This window comes from Triturus cristatus, chromosome 1_2 (genome assembly GCF_964204655.1).
Source record: "Triturus cristatus chromosome 1_2, aTriCri1.1, whole genome shotgun sequence".
Taxonomy (NCBI): Eukaryota; Metazoa; Chordata; class Amphibia; order Caudata; family Salamandridae; genus Triturus; species Triturus cristatus.
In genome coordinates, this window is record NC_140580.1 from 302469767 (window position 1) to 302484469 (window position 14703).

At 41.5% G+C, this 14703-nt stretch overlaps 1 protein-coding gene across 2 annotated transcripts in view; it reads left to right on the top strand.

The window, feature by feature from the left end:
- ASCC1 (activating signal cointegrator 1 complex subunit 1) overlaps nucleotides 1–14703 on the top strand; it is a 727350-nt gene that overhangs the window by 96605 nt on the left and 616042 nt on the right. For both annotated transcript variants that reach the window (XM_085603842.1, XM_085603843.1), the window contains one exon: nucleotides 3175–3274. In XM_085603842.1, the coding sequence (XP_085459968.1) occupies nucleotides 3175–3274 (100 nt within the window). The remainder of the gene's footprint in view (nucleotides 1–3174; nucleotides 3275–14703) is intronic.

Genomic DNA, 14703 nt, shown 5'->3' on the forward strand with positions numbered 1-14703 from the left:
AGGTTTATACAGTACCTTTTAAAAAAAATTACAGTAACATAGAGTACATAAATAATGATCAGCGAGCAAATATTTTTGTGAATCTGCTTTAATGTCTGATTCTGATTACTAGCTTGTAATTGTGTCCAAATTAAAATATATATATATATATATATATATATCAAGCATTTGCAATGCAATAGGTCTTGCATTTGCGAGAGTTTGAGCTATTTTTATTGTAAATGACATTGCCTTATGTTTTGGTTTTTGAAACATAAATAAAAGCCATTGTCATTTACAATGCCAATAGGTCAAACTCGCGCAAATGCGAGACCTATTGCATTGTAAATGCTTGTTCTTTCTGCCCATAAATTGAGGCAGAGTTGAAAAATCGAAGGGCAATTTCCAGAAGTCTGCAGTCAATTTGCAAAATGTAAAAACATGCATAGAGCCAAAAATCTGCTGGGAACTAAGCAATCCGCGGTTTCTATAAACAAAAAATGACCTTCTATGGAGCTGAAGTCATTGGGCAGCGCCATTTCCCCGGGTTCTTTCGTAGGTCTTTGCATTGCTTAATTTGTGCCGGTGGTGGGCACTGGTTCACATTTTTGGGGGGCTGATACCTATTTTTTAATATGACTGACCCCGAGAAAGAGATAAAAAAAAACAGCAAAGGTAGAAAGAAGGATTTAAAGGAAGGTAGGAAAACGGTGACATAGGAGGGATCCATGATGGAAAATCTTGCAAGAGAAAGACAGGCATATGGGTGGAGGATGGTGGAAGAAAGACGATGGAGATGGTTTCAGTACCAGAATTGGGTAGCTTTCGAATGTGGCAGCGGCCGCACCAGGCTCATAAGATAAACCAACTTTGTGCCCCTGCACTTATTTCTTTCTTCAACTAATTAAGCACTGAGGCCACGCAGTTCCAAATTCCATTCTTGACATCTTTAGGGGGCGGCAGTGCTCATGAGATAAGAGGAGGCTCACCTCTGTGACGCTCCCCCGGGTCGAGCGGACCGCAGCATCATCTGTTGTGTTTATTTTGAAATCAGGGACTGCTCTGGGGCTCCGAGAGCCTCTTGACCTGGGCCTCTGCCAGGGGGGGCTGTCGCTGCTGACGTCTCCCATGACCTCAGAGCGGGCCCTAGCCAGACTCCCTACCCACTCCTCTCCCATGTCATGCATGGGTTATAGAGGAATGTAATGGCAAATGAAAGTCATAAGACCTTCGTTACAAAGGAAGGAAGTGTTCTCAATTAATTTATTACTATATAAATACAAGTAAAAGTCAATTTGCTGCTTAACACTTTAACATCAGGAACAGTCCCCTGTGCACGCTAAGTTCTGTTAGTAATATATATGTGATACTGTGTTACGTTACGCTATATTCCAGGACACAAGTCCTAAACAAGCATCTATCTCTTGTCTTTATGGGGCCATGTGTTTCTAATTAGAAACACATGGCCCCATAAAGATAAGAAAGTGCTTTGCGACAGCAGCAAAGCAGGCGACCCAGTTGGATCGGAGGCGAAAGGGCGTCCATGAAAAACCCTAATTTCCAATGGCAGGCTACCGTTTAGCATAAACGGTGACGCCAGCCAATGGAAATGAGGGGCGGACTTAAAGGCCTTTTCTGAAATCCCTCTGTCACAAACTTTATCTCCAGTGAGCAGTGCATGTGCCTTCATGTAACTATAATTTAAAACAATATAATTTAAAAAGCACACTTTGAACCAGCTTTTTCACATTAGAGAAAGGAACTATTTTGAAGCGGATGTACACAATGCGTTCAAGGTTTGTGCATTTACTCAGAGTGAAGGGAGCCAATGGGTAAAGTTGGCTGACCCATTGTTTCATGCTGTGTGCTCTATTGGACAAAAGCTAAATGTGAATGACAATGTAACAAACTAATAGATACAGCCTGCTGACCAACAGCCCCACTTTGTATGTATTAAATGATTTTAAAAAACAAGTTTGGCAAGACAGCTAAAGCTGTCTAAAATGCCAGACCTAAAAATAACTCCTTGGCTGTGTTGATGTACAAGCATACTTTCTTTCGCCCTAGCTAAGACACATCATTACAGTGGAGCCGCTTTGGAACTCTGATGTTTTGGGTCACTACAGATGATTTATAGTTGGTTTTGAACCTGCCAGATGCTGGAATGTGTGGAAGCTTACCTAGGCAATCAGTACGAGTGGCCCGAACTGCAACTGCAGCTACTGAGGATATCAGTAACAGCAGGTCCTGGTATTACCGGGATCATGAGTTGACCACCTATACTCTTCCATGTGAAGGGGAGTAACGTGAAAACTGGTGTTTTTGCACTGATTTCTTCATTCATACTCCGAATTATAGCCTTTTTACATATAGTCCACCTGGTGTGCCCTGCAGTTTCTTCCCCGTGTAAAACATGCATAATTCCCATATCCAGGTCTCTTGGTGCAGGAATACTATAACACAAGTAATCCCATTTTGGCTATTTCCCGCCACAGCTGAATTACCGGGTCAATTGTATGAAGCCCCCAGTACTTGTGTTTGCATTAATAGTTGTGATGAACTCTAAGACTGTTACTTTGGCAGTGATTTTTGGTGTGATTTTTATTAAGGACCCAAATATAATGTGCCATGGAAATTAGCAGTGTAATTGTGTACGGTTGGCAGGCGCGCAACACCCATTGGGCTCACCGGGCTTCAGTGTCGAGACCCCCCCCCCCCCCCCCCCAGTCGTGTGTGTCAGCCCGGCTGAGACAGCTTCGCAGGCTGGCGACCCTCTAATTGCAGCCGCACCCGAGTACTTCACAGGTCTTTAAAAGACCATTTACTTGTTAATGAGGCTTTTGTTGTGTTTCTACCCCTTCTTAGAGCCACTCTGCCTATGGCTGGAAGAATTAGCCCCCCCCCCCCCCGAAATCTTTTTCAGCCCCCTTCCCCTGGAAATTTGGCTCTAGGTGCCCGCCTGACGGTTGGTAAACTGTTTGATGCAGCCCGAACCCCAAGCAGAAATACTGCACAATTGCTGGTGAGTTCACGTAAGCCCAGTCCAAGATTAGTAAATAAAAATAGCCTTTTGTTTGACAAGTACTTTAATCTGCCTTCCCAAAGTTGTTCTTTTCCCTTTAAATGTCTGCTACAATTCCATCAAAAGAGTGCTGATGAACCTCACAGTGTGTGTTACTTTTCTCTCCTTTCTAGACCTTGCCGAATGTGCAGATGAGCCCTGTGATGACTTCACTGTCAGACAGACAGAAAAAGGTTACCAGTGCACACTGGAGATCCCCAGCAAACTGTTCAAGTGAGTGTATTGTAGTTCAGCATGAGGGGATAGTAAAAAACATTTCTGATGTGTATTTCACCAGGACTCATTTTTATTTATTTTTCACCATTTTATTTAAGGTTTTTTATATGGTACAAGAAGTGTGTCACTCCAATATTTCAACCAAAAGTCCATAAAGGCATAGCAGTTATGAGAAGATAATCATTTGATTCAACATGTGAATGACCATAAAAGGAATAATAAGGAAATCCAGAATCCAAAATACTTCTGCATTGACCAAATATTAACAGTGTTTATCAAAATGGGTGACCTAAATGCAGCTCCAAATGATAGTAGTAAAATTCGCTCACAGGGATAAATCTAATGTAGAAAGTCTGATGATAGGGAAGTACACGTTCTACAAATCCCTAATCTACACAAAACCATAGACATGTAAAAAATGTATATGAAGATCTTGGCAAATAGATTGGAAAAATGCATGCCATTCTTGATAGACCCAGATCATCCTGATTCATTAGAACCCACCAGACGTTTTACAACATAAGAAGGGTGGTGCATTTAGTAGAAGAGGTAAACAGATGCCCTGTTCCTAAGGCGATCCTTGTGATCAATACCAAGGAGGCATTTGACAACGTTGAGTGGCCATTCCTGCAGCAAATAACATCTAATATCGTTCTGCATAGGACCACTTAGGTAGAATTATATATGGGTGGCATACCAGAATTTTACAGTGCATATCATAATCAATACCATTAAAACAAATAGCTTCAGACTCTCGCAGGATCCGAGAAAGGGGCGCCCCTTGTCCTTGCTTTTTTTTGCTCTAAGCATAGAACAATTAGCCCAACTATTTAGACAGACATGCCATTTTGAAGTCACGAACATAAAATCCAACTCTGTGGATGACATTTTGTTGCCAATCATAGATCCATTAGTTCACTTTTGAAACAATATTGCTGAATCTCAGGATTCAAAATCAGAATTACAAAAGCCGAGATAACCAGTATCAAGATAGACAAACTGGTGAGGACAGAAACAGACTATTCTTCTTGTTTAAGTGTGCTAAAAAAATTGTCAAGTACCTAGTGGTACAGATTACTTCAACAATACAAGACTTGTATAAAACAATCTATGTCTCCTTGATAGAGGAGATATAGAGCGATCTAGCACAGTGAAGCCTAGTGTTTTATATCATGGATGGGTAGAATGAATGCTCTTAAGATGAACATTCTCCCTAGATTGTTACACTTCCTTCATGTCCTCCCAGGTTTGATACCTAAACAAGATATGTCTTAACTTAAGTTTGCATATGATAGCTTCATGTAGCAGTAAAGTAAACCCAGAATAGCCAGGCATGTACTACAGGGATCCAGAGAGAGTGGGGGCTTGTGTCTCTCAGGCATACAGACATATTACGTGGCAGCACAACTGTGCATAGTGGTTAAATGATCATTAAGGGAAAAAGAAAAACACTGGCCTCTAATAGAAATGCACTTGATGGGCAGACCCCTTTCGGATATATTCCGGTGTCCAAAATATAGCAGGCCAAAGGTGACCTATGTGTCTTAACATAAAAAAGCCCCTGATGGAGACATGGGACTCCCTGATGAAGTCCCCATTAGTTACTACTTTCTCTTCCCCAGTCACATCAGTGCTGAAATATCAGCAGTTCACTTCAGCCTTGAACCTCCTGCAATACACAGAGTGAAAGCACCATACTTCGGGATCTCTTTGTAGTTCAATCAATTAAATAATGTTATCAGTGCAAATAACAGGAGTGGAGAAAATTCATTACTGCTAGTTGAGACTCTGGGCCTTGCACCTGTTAAACAAAACAGTAGTTACCAGGGAACTGACACCTTTGGAAAAAGTATTCCCTAATTACAACTCTTACTAAGAGGGTGAGTTAGGCCATATATCGGACATTAAAAGCCCTCCAGATAATCACAGATGGCTCTACATGAATAAATGGGAGGGAATGTTGGGTATGGAAATAACCCAAGAGGAATGGAGCAAACTGTGTAAGGATATACCCAAGTTGGTGTGTAATATATAAATAATGGAGACATGGTACAAAATAATGTCTGATTGAGACCTCGCACCACAAAACTGAAACGGATCTTCCCCAACACTAATAGTCATTGCTGGGGATGGTTGAGGAAGAACGGTTCTGCACTACTTGTTTGTTCTGCCTGTGCGAGACTCAAGGTGTTTTGGAAAGGAATCCTAAGCCATATAAGTAAGATAATAGGCCTGCTGACACCACAGAAATCCTTAATAGCAGTTTTGGGGATATGACCCCGTAACTGGGGACAAAAGGGAAAGTGTGACCGGATAGTGATGTTACATAGGCTTCTGGCATCCAAACTAGAGCTGGTGGCACAGTGGAAACAGAATAAAATACAAGAAATTGTGGGGTGGTCATGCAGACTATAGACATTGATGGCCTTGACGATATTAACATATGATTTGAGAGATTAGAGGAAAAAGTTGGAGGCGATCTGGAGACTTTTAATAGGTTACTTCCAGTGATGTCCTCATACACTAAGGGCTCTGAGACTGAACTAGTCATATTAAGAGCCTGTATAGAGAGACTGTTTCTTAGGGAAAGGGGATAAGGGCTAAACAGGGCCTATACCAACGCTGACTTGGATCAAGAAGTAACTCTCTATCATACATGGATTGAACAAGCGGTTCATAACTTAGGTTTGGAAACTCGGACACGGGCTAATATTAAGCAGATCTCAACCCCCTGGTACAATCCTGATCTAAAAAATGTAAAAAGAATATGGCGAGCCAAAGAACGACTCTGGAGAAAGGAATACTCAGAGATCTATAAGACATATTGTAGAGAGGCACTGACAACATACAAGGAGGCCATTTTCGAGGCTAAATCCAAATACTTTGCTGAGAAAATAATGACTGCAAAAAATATCTCTGGTGAGTTATTTAAGACAGTCACTAATTTGGCCACCTTTGGTAATGTAAAGTCAGTAAAGACAACCAAACAATTCTGTGACAAACTTGCGAATTTCTTTCACGAAAAAGTGACCAAAGTCTATGATGAATTCTCCATAGGTGGCAAGGATATCAGGCAAGCCATGTTCATGATGGATGAATCCGAAAACAAAGTTTCTTTAAGAAATTTTTCCTCCCTTACACAGGATAGAGTTGAGAAAACTATTCTCGAAATTAAATCAGGCTCTTCTTTGGATCCATGTCCCGTTAAGGTTCTTCACATGGTTCCAAACACAATAGCACAAATACTAACACCTCTTTTGAATAATATCCTCACATCCGGGTATTTTCCAGTAGAGTGGAAAAACTCTCTGATCAGGCCCATCATCAAAAAACCCACTCTTGATCCTCTCGAAGTGGCCAACTATCGTCCCATTGCCAGTCTACAATTTCCTTCCAAAGTTTTCGAGAAGGTGCTAAATGAGGAACTTCGGTCTTTTGTAGAAAACAATAATAAACTAGATATAGCACAGCACGGTTTTAGGCCACACCACAGCACTGAGTCTGCATTAATTGCAGCTACTGAAAGCTTACGACTACACCTAGATCAGGGTGGAAAGGCAATATTGGTAATGCTTGATCTATACGCCGCGTTTGATACGGTAGACCATCATATTCTCCTTCAGCGCTTGGATAGGGATAAAAGACAAAGCCGCAGATGTACTTCATTCCTATCTGAAAAACAGAAAGCAAGCTGTGGTATTGGATGAGCATACATCCTCTCACTTTGTAATGCCATGTGGAGTACCTCTGGGATCGGCACTCTCACCTACCCTGTTCAACATATACGTCTCTCCTCTGGCTAAACTTATTCGCTCGTATGGCTTCAAGGCCGTTTGCTATGCTGATGACACACAAATTATCATCTCTTTAGCCACAAACCCAGAGATTGTGGCCAAACGTTTTAAGCTATGTATGAGTCAGATCATTTGTTGGATGCAGAATAACTGCCTGAAATTGAATACTGGGAAGACGGAGGTAGTTACGTTTGGAGGAGACTTGTCTCTTTGGAATTCAAATTGGTGGCCGGAAGCAGCAGGACTTTGCCCTCAGCCAGTAAAGAAGGTAAAAAACCTTGGAATTCTTATTGATGACCAACTCTCCCTTACTGACAAGGTAAACAGTATAACTTCCTCCTGCTTTTACACAATTAAAATCCTTAGGAAAGTCCTTCCGTTTATTCCTATGCCGTTGAGGAAAATGGTTGTAACAGCACTGATCCTGTCAAAAATTGACTATTGTAACTCGCTTTATATTGGAGCCAAAAAAAATGTAATCCAAAAGCTCCAGACCCTGCAGAATGTCGCTGCCAGGCTGTTACTGGATTTACCTAAATTCAGTCCTATTAGTCAAATTACACGTGAACAATTACATTGGCTGCCCATAACCGCGAGGATTCATTTTAAATCAATGTGCATGTTACACAAGAGCTTGCACAGGCTAGGACCATCACAGATAGGTCAATACTGTAAACGGTATACCCCACTGAGAAGTTTACGCTCTGCGTCAGCCCACCTGCTTGTGGTGCCAAAAGTAAGGACTCTGAAGTGGGGTGGCCGAAGTTTCCGGCACCTGGCTCCTAAAATTTGGAACACCATGCTGCTGCATCTTAGAATGCAAAACGATCTACTACAATTGAGAAAGGGACTAAAAACGTGGCTATTTACAGGTATCCCTACAAAACCGTAAGTTTTATCTGATCTAGATGTAATGGCAGTAAGCGCTAAGACGCCAAGGCAAACATGTGCTCTATAAAAACCAATTTTCATTTCATGGCAATTTAAAAAAAATGCTTGTCTTACATGTAGTTTTACTGTGATGAGATATAAGGAAGTGTGGGGATAAGGAGGATGCAAGGGGTGAAATGAGAGCTGTTTGTGTTTCTGTCTACATTTCATGATTTCAAAATCAATAAATTGTTTAAAAAAACATAGACATGTGGCCCAATCCTCCCCCAAGTCACCCTGTATTTTTATAAAGGTTCAAAAAGGGGTCCCTCTTTTTTATTTTTATGTTTGTCTTCCTTGCACTTCATTGTCAAGCCGCTTGCTACAGTATATAGTTATAGGGCTGGAACGTCTAACCTTGAGAAGGCAAGTCATCAGCTGTTTGGTGTTTGCTTATGCATGCTAGTGTGATTTTCATATATACCAGGGTTCTCCAGAGTCGGTCCTGGAGGGCCATGCCATGCCCGATTTTTTGCATATCCACATTTAGATAAATGTAGTTATCTTAAAAATGTGGTATGGATCCGGCCCTCTAGGACTGATTTTGGAGAACCCTGATATATTCAAATTATTAATTATTGCTGGATTGCTCAGCTGGACACATGGGTGTCAGATTAAAAGTTGACGCAGTGGGCATATTATTCAGAGGGAATGATGGGAGGTGGCAAAGCACCTGAACCTAAAATTTGACTGTATCAGTACTAATAAACATCCGTGTCCAGAAGCATTTGCTTCACTCCCACCTTATCACCCACCCTTCCACTCCATAATCATCCTTACACCCACCACCTTATAAAAAAGTGGAAATTAGATATCATATATGTAGTGTTGTGTGAATTAGCAATGATTGAACCCTTTTGGCTCCTGATGGACTCCGTAGAACTGACGTAAGTGTTAGAGCATAGTGAAGTGAATGCAGGTTTAGAATGTTGAGTTTGCGGTTACACGCAGATTAATTAAAACATGTAATACTAACCTCCATGTGTGTCATAGTCATTGGGGGGTGCCCAGGTAGGGGATGGCGCTACAACTGGTGACGAGATAGGAAATAAGTAACCTGAAGATCAACAGTGGTCTCCCAGAGATTTTGCTGTGGTCCAGCAAACTGCTCATGCGTGCCACGTGTGCCTCAGTCAAAGCCCAGAATCGACGTTTGGCATATCTGGAGTCAAAGCACAACTTCAGCCACTGTGAAGCATTTGAAGATAATGAAAGCTTCACTGAGAAGTCTACAGATCAAGAACCTGCTGGTAAGTCCGTAAAGAAAGGTTCCACCCTACTACGCAACCTGAAGCTATACATCATACGGAGTGATAATGCTCAGGGGGGATTCAACCAGGTTTTGAAAAAGTATCAAATAGCTACAGCAAATTGCAAGATAATGCTGCGATCAGAAGCGTTGTGAGGAAGAGATGAACTGGGTGTCGGACAGTACACAGAGACGCCTAAAAGCACAGTGATTCAGATACAAGAAACGATCATCTGCACAGATACAAGAAACGATCATCTGCTTATCAGAACCGATTAAAGATAGTCATCACACCACAGCTTTGGGTAAAGTGCCCCAAGGAGAAGTGCCCAGGATTGTGCTTACAGAACTGACCATACACGAAGCAGCACACCATTAAGCTGCTGGGTGGCAGCTCAGAACAACTCCAAAGGTCTCCCGAAAGGTGATGGACTCCAATGGAGACCAAGAGGGAGGTCAACGTTCCACAGACTGTCCTAGATGACCCAGAGCCCAGCACAGCACAGGGCCTTATAGAGGGCATGGATGAAGAGGGTTCTAGTAGACAGTAGACAGTGCCGGTGAAAACTCCACTTTCAGTGTAAGCCAATCCCATGAATGGTTTCAGTGCTACCGTCTTCTTGAAACCAACACCACCATTCAATACTGCCAAAAAACCAAAATATTGGCGACAGATGAATTGCTTAGATAGAGACGTTTGATGATTTAAATGATGTACTAGAAGAAACAAAATAAGACTATCAAATAACTTAAGAATCTTGCTAGTGAAGATGTAAAAGAAGCCATGAAAAATGCTGCAAGCTGACAAAGTTACATACCATCAAATCAAAAAATCCTTGAATCTCAAGTTCAATTCAATGTCAAATGTTGATTACGAACTGTACATTTTCTGTCAAGAACGACAAAAACAGGGTGAAATCATCAACTGACTTGTTGAGAGACAGGATATGGTCATCAAACTCTGTAACTTCAATTAATTTAATGATGAGGAAGCTATACGTCTCAGAGTTATTAACGGATGCCTGTTGGTCTCCTTCAGACAGCGAATGCTGAGAGAAACTTTTTCTCTGGAGCGAGTTCTCATGGCTGCCATAGCTGAAGACCGTGCTGATTGACAAGCTGCTGACTTGTAGGCTGGAAGTGCCCAGAGTGAGTCAGTCATAAACACGAAAAGTAAGCAAAAGCAAGAGGCGGGAGAACACAGAGTAATGTCTCCATGGAAAAAGAAGTTGTGCTTCAGGTGTGGATTTTCGTTTCCACACAAAGGTAAACGTCCTACCATTGGACAGATTTGCAAAGGCTGTGGGAGGGAGAACCATTTTGTAACAGTTTGCAAGACGAAGGAAGAAGTACGTGCATCACGGCACCAAGACAAAATGGCTGCCCGAACGTTTCAGAAGTGACGCTCATTGCATGCCTATAAGGCCAAGCGACAAAACCAGTTGAAACAAATCGACACCAAATGAGGTGGCATGAGGAAGCCTATGATGATTGGAAAGGAGAAGGTATAAAGGTCAGCTAACTATATGAATGTATGAAAATCCTGGCTGGTACGACTGGTGGAATACTGTCTATCCTATACATGGATCCCCACCTGCCTGGTGGGCGTCTCTGTGGTGAAGGCGCATCTGCTGATTTAGCGGAAGCTCTTTGAGCACACTCAGTTCCTTTGCCATGCTGATCTCCAGTCCACAGTTCTCCTGTTCTGAAGCTTTAACATGTGTGGCCATATGCAGAGTTTTGCACTAACAAGGTGGTTCTCCATGTACATACTGTGTTCTGTCCTAACGTTTTGTTAGGAGATTGTGCTATGATGGTGCTTTCTAAATCTTTACTCCTATCGCGAGAGAACCCGGTGAGGACTCTAGTGGTTGAGGTGATCAGAAGTGTCTTATGTTTTATTTGGATAGGGTTAAATCGTTTTTTTCCCTACAAATATTTCTTCACCTATTGTGGCACCTCTCCTACAAATAGACGTCCCAAGCTTTTCTCTGGATGCCATTAACACTATTGTGATGATGACCAAGGCCGTATTCATTCATTCATCCAAACCCAATAAGTTACGGGACACATTGAGACTCCGGATCAAGACAAATATTCTGTGTCCACTTCCCTGCTGTAGATGGACAAATTCAGTTTATTTGGATAAGGAAGCTTCACCCACATAATGTGGTTTGTTTCAGGTGGTATCATGGGCTTCCTCATGCCATCTTAGTCAGATGGTACTACCAGGGCAGACTCAACTTCCAGTGTGTGAGGGGATTGTTAGATAAAGTATGATTGCTGGATAGAGGAAGGATCCAGATATAAAAATACCTTAGGATAAACCCATGGGATTTCCCTTTATTGGTTCATACCCTAGGTATGGATAAAAAACTGCTAAAAACAAAGGGGGTGTTTATTGGTACTATCATCCATACATCCATCTCTTGGTAAACTTTGATGTGAGTTAGTCTCAGAGTAGTATGTCTTCTGACTTAGATATCCCCTATAACAGTAAAACAATGACTAGGGGCAGATGTGGTCAAAGAAATAACCACCCAATGAATTTCACATCAAGACCATCAAGAGTGGGTTTAGCCACAGACATAACTTTCCCTTTTATCCACCCTCCCCCAACTTTCCAGTGGCAGCTCGAACCATCCTTTTGGCAGGGGCCGTGGGAGACGAAGAAGAAAAGATCGAGGAGTGAGTTGGAAGGAAGGGGAATAAGATTTCCATTGCCCAATGCAGAAAGAACCAACACCAGGACAAGCAAGTCTTGACACCCAAGAAAGAAATTTTTCTTAACCTGAATGAGAGAATCCTCGATGAAGTTTAAAGCAAAACGCTCATCAAAGTTCTTAGTTTCGTCCCCCGCACCCCCCCCCCGCTCTCCACCCCCCTTAAAGATGATTTCTTCAGACTTAAGGTGGAGGTGCCAGAATTCCTGAGTAAAATCAGAATGAGTATTCTTCAGTAATGCAAGAGCAGATGATTTATAGACCATTGACTGAGTCTGGCAATTGTGAAAGGGCGGTAGAACGTGTATATTGAATTTGATTTAATACTCTAATTCAATTCATACTTGAGTTAAAATATATAGAATGTATACATTTTGCTCCTTTTGGCACACTATGTTGTCTAAAAAATTTTTTTGTAAACTTGTAACATATAATGTACACCTGATTGTTTTACTTTTTAATACTAATATTGAAAAAAATAATCATTTCGGGCATTAAATATTCCCGACTGCATAGTTCTTTTAGCAATAGTGGAAGCAGATATTCGATTCCTACCAATATCCATCGCTTGATGCAAGATGTCTATGTATATTTATATGTATATGGTATTTCTTTAGCAAGAACTTAGCTAAAGGGTAGTGGAGCACTGCACATGGTGAAAGGCAAGCTCAAAATTGGAGCGGAAGCTGAGTTGTGGGCGGTTAATGCATTGTGAAGTAATGTTCTTTAAAGATGTGAGTCTTCAACTCTTTCCTAGATTGGAGCAGCCAGACCTTTGGATAAATACACGTAGGTCATATCTTTATTGGTCCTTTATTGTTCTTTCAAAGGAGAGCATCGTTTTTTCTGTCAAAGGAACTAGTCCATTAGTTTGACCTGAAGATGCGCCTCTTCAAAGAACACTACATCACGATTCAGTAAAAGGCTACTTCTGCTCCCATAACAGAGCTACACCTCCAATCATTTGTTGACTCTATTTGCCTTTGACTATGCACAGATCTCCTCTCCCTTTGCCCAGGCTGATGCTAAACAAATACCATATACATTTATACTGACTCAAAAGGGAGAATTGTAGAACATGCAGGTACTCTAAGGCATTTGCTTGCTCATGTCCTTTTCTATCCAACTACTGCCCATTTTACAAACATTGCCCCAAAGGTAAAGGCTGCTGTTCATTGGAGAGAGCTTATCATGCACTCTCTGTTGTGCTGACATGAAACATGGCATTCAGGCATCTGTTTCCAAGGACAAAGATGGGACAACACCAGTGAAGACCAGAGCTTCTTAAGATATCACTCAGTTTCTCTGTTTCTAATTCCATACTTTGAGTAAAGCATCCCTCCTTTATTTCAGGGAAGCATGGTGCTGACCTCTGACACTGTCGAGCATTTCTTGCTTTTGGAACAGCAGAGGTCGGTGTTGGGAACTGCTGAGGAAAGGATTCGGTGGAATGATTTGGTGTGTTTGCCTGCAGTCTAGAGACCAATTGAGCCAGTGTTACAGGTGGGACCCACCGGCACTCATTTTTAGGTTTCGCCTGCACAGTACTTGCGAGAAATGCTTGAGAAATATATTGTTTTTAATATAAGCTTAAAAGGGACTTATATGCCTCCTCCTCTCTTTCTTGGCTTCTTATTGGTTCCTGTGCGTGCTACTTACCTTTCTTCCATTTCTATTGGCTGTAGCATATTTTCCTACATTTACAAAATGCTTGTTCCTCGTCTGCTTCTCTTATCAGTTTCCCGCCACTGAAATACTGTTAACATCCGCTTTGGTGGAACTATATTTTCATAACGTTTTGCCTTATACTGTTGCAGCATATTTATATAACAATTTATCACACAGAGAGATTAAGGGATTTTCATAGTATCATAGAATGTTGCGTGCCGCTGCCAAGACTCAAACTGGGATCCCCAGCACTCGAGTCAGCAGCTCGGGCTGTGCGCAAATTCCTCTCCACTCCCGTGTTATCTGTCAGGAAGCTCTTTCCTTCTCCCAGACGATGATTGATTAAAACAGCTCTTTTTTTTTTTAAACAAACTTTATTGCAAGTTTATTACGACAAGACAATATACATTACAACGATTACTGCAGGATGGGTCGTACCTGAACAAACCGCTCTCTCCAGGGCCCCTGTCAAGTCCCCCTGATCAAATAATAAAACAGTTCTTTATTCATTACATAGGCCAAACCAATACATTACCAATGCTTGTTGGGGACTGGCACTTATTCTTTCCTCATCAGACTTTGATCCAGAGCAAGAAAGAGAAAAACAGAAAAGAAGGAGGAAGAGAATGACGGAAAAACAGTGACAAAAATGAAATTATTAAAAAGAAAGTAAAGTGAGATAAAGGGGCAGGGAATGTTTTGCAGTGGATAAAAAAGCAATGAGGTGGAATTGTGAGAAGGTGGCCTGGTATATGCTGTCCACTAATTAAAGTGAGCACCCTGTACCAGTCCACACAACCCTTATGATGTATGAGGTCAAAGATAACCTTATTGAAAGCTATCCTAGTGGTAGCTATGGAGAGCAGCCTTCAGACTTTATCTTGAAGGAATGTAAAGCAGCTTGTTTTACCAGAATATCACCTCCTAAATGACTAAATGAAAGGAGAACCACACAGTGTTTATATCAAAATATGTATTTATTAATATAACACTCTCTACTAGTCTCTAGGCGAGACTAGGGCACAAAGTACGCAACACTAAATAAATAGAACATTCGCAAAT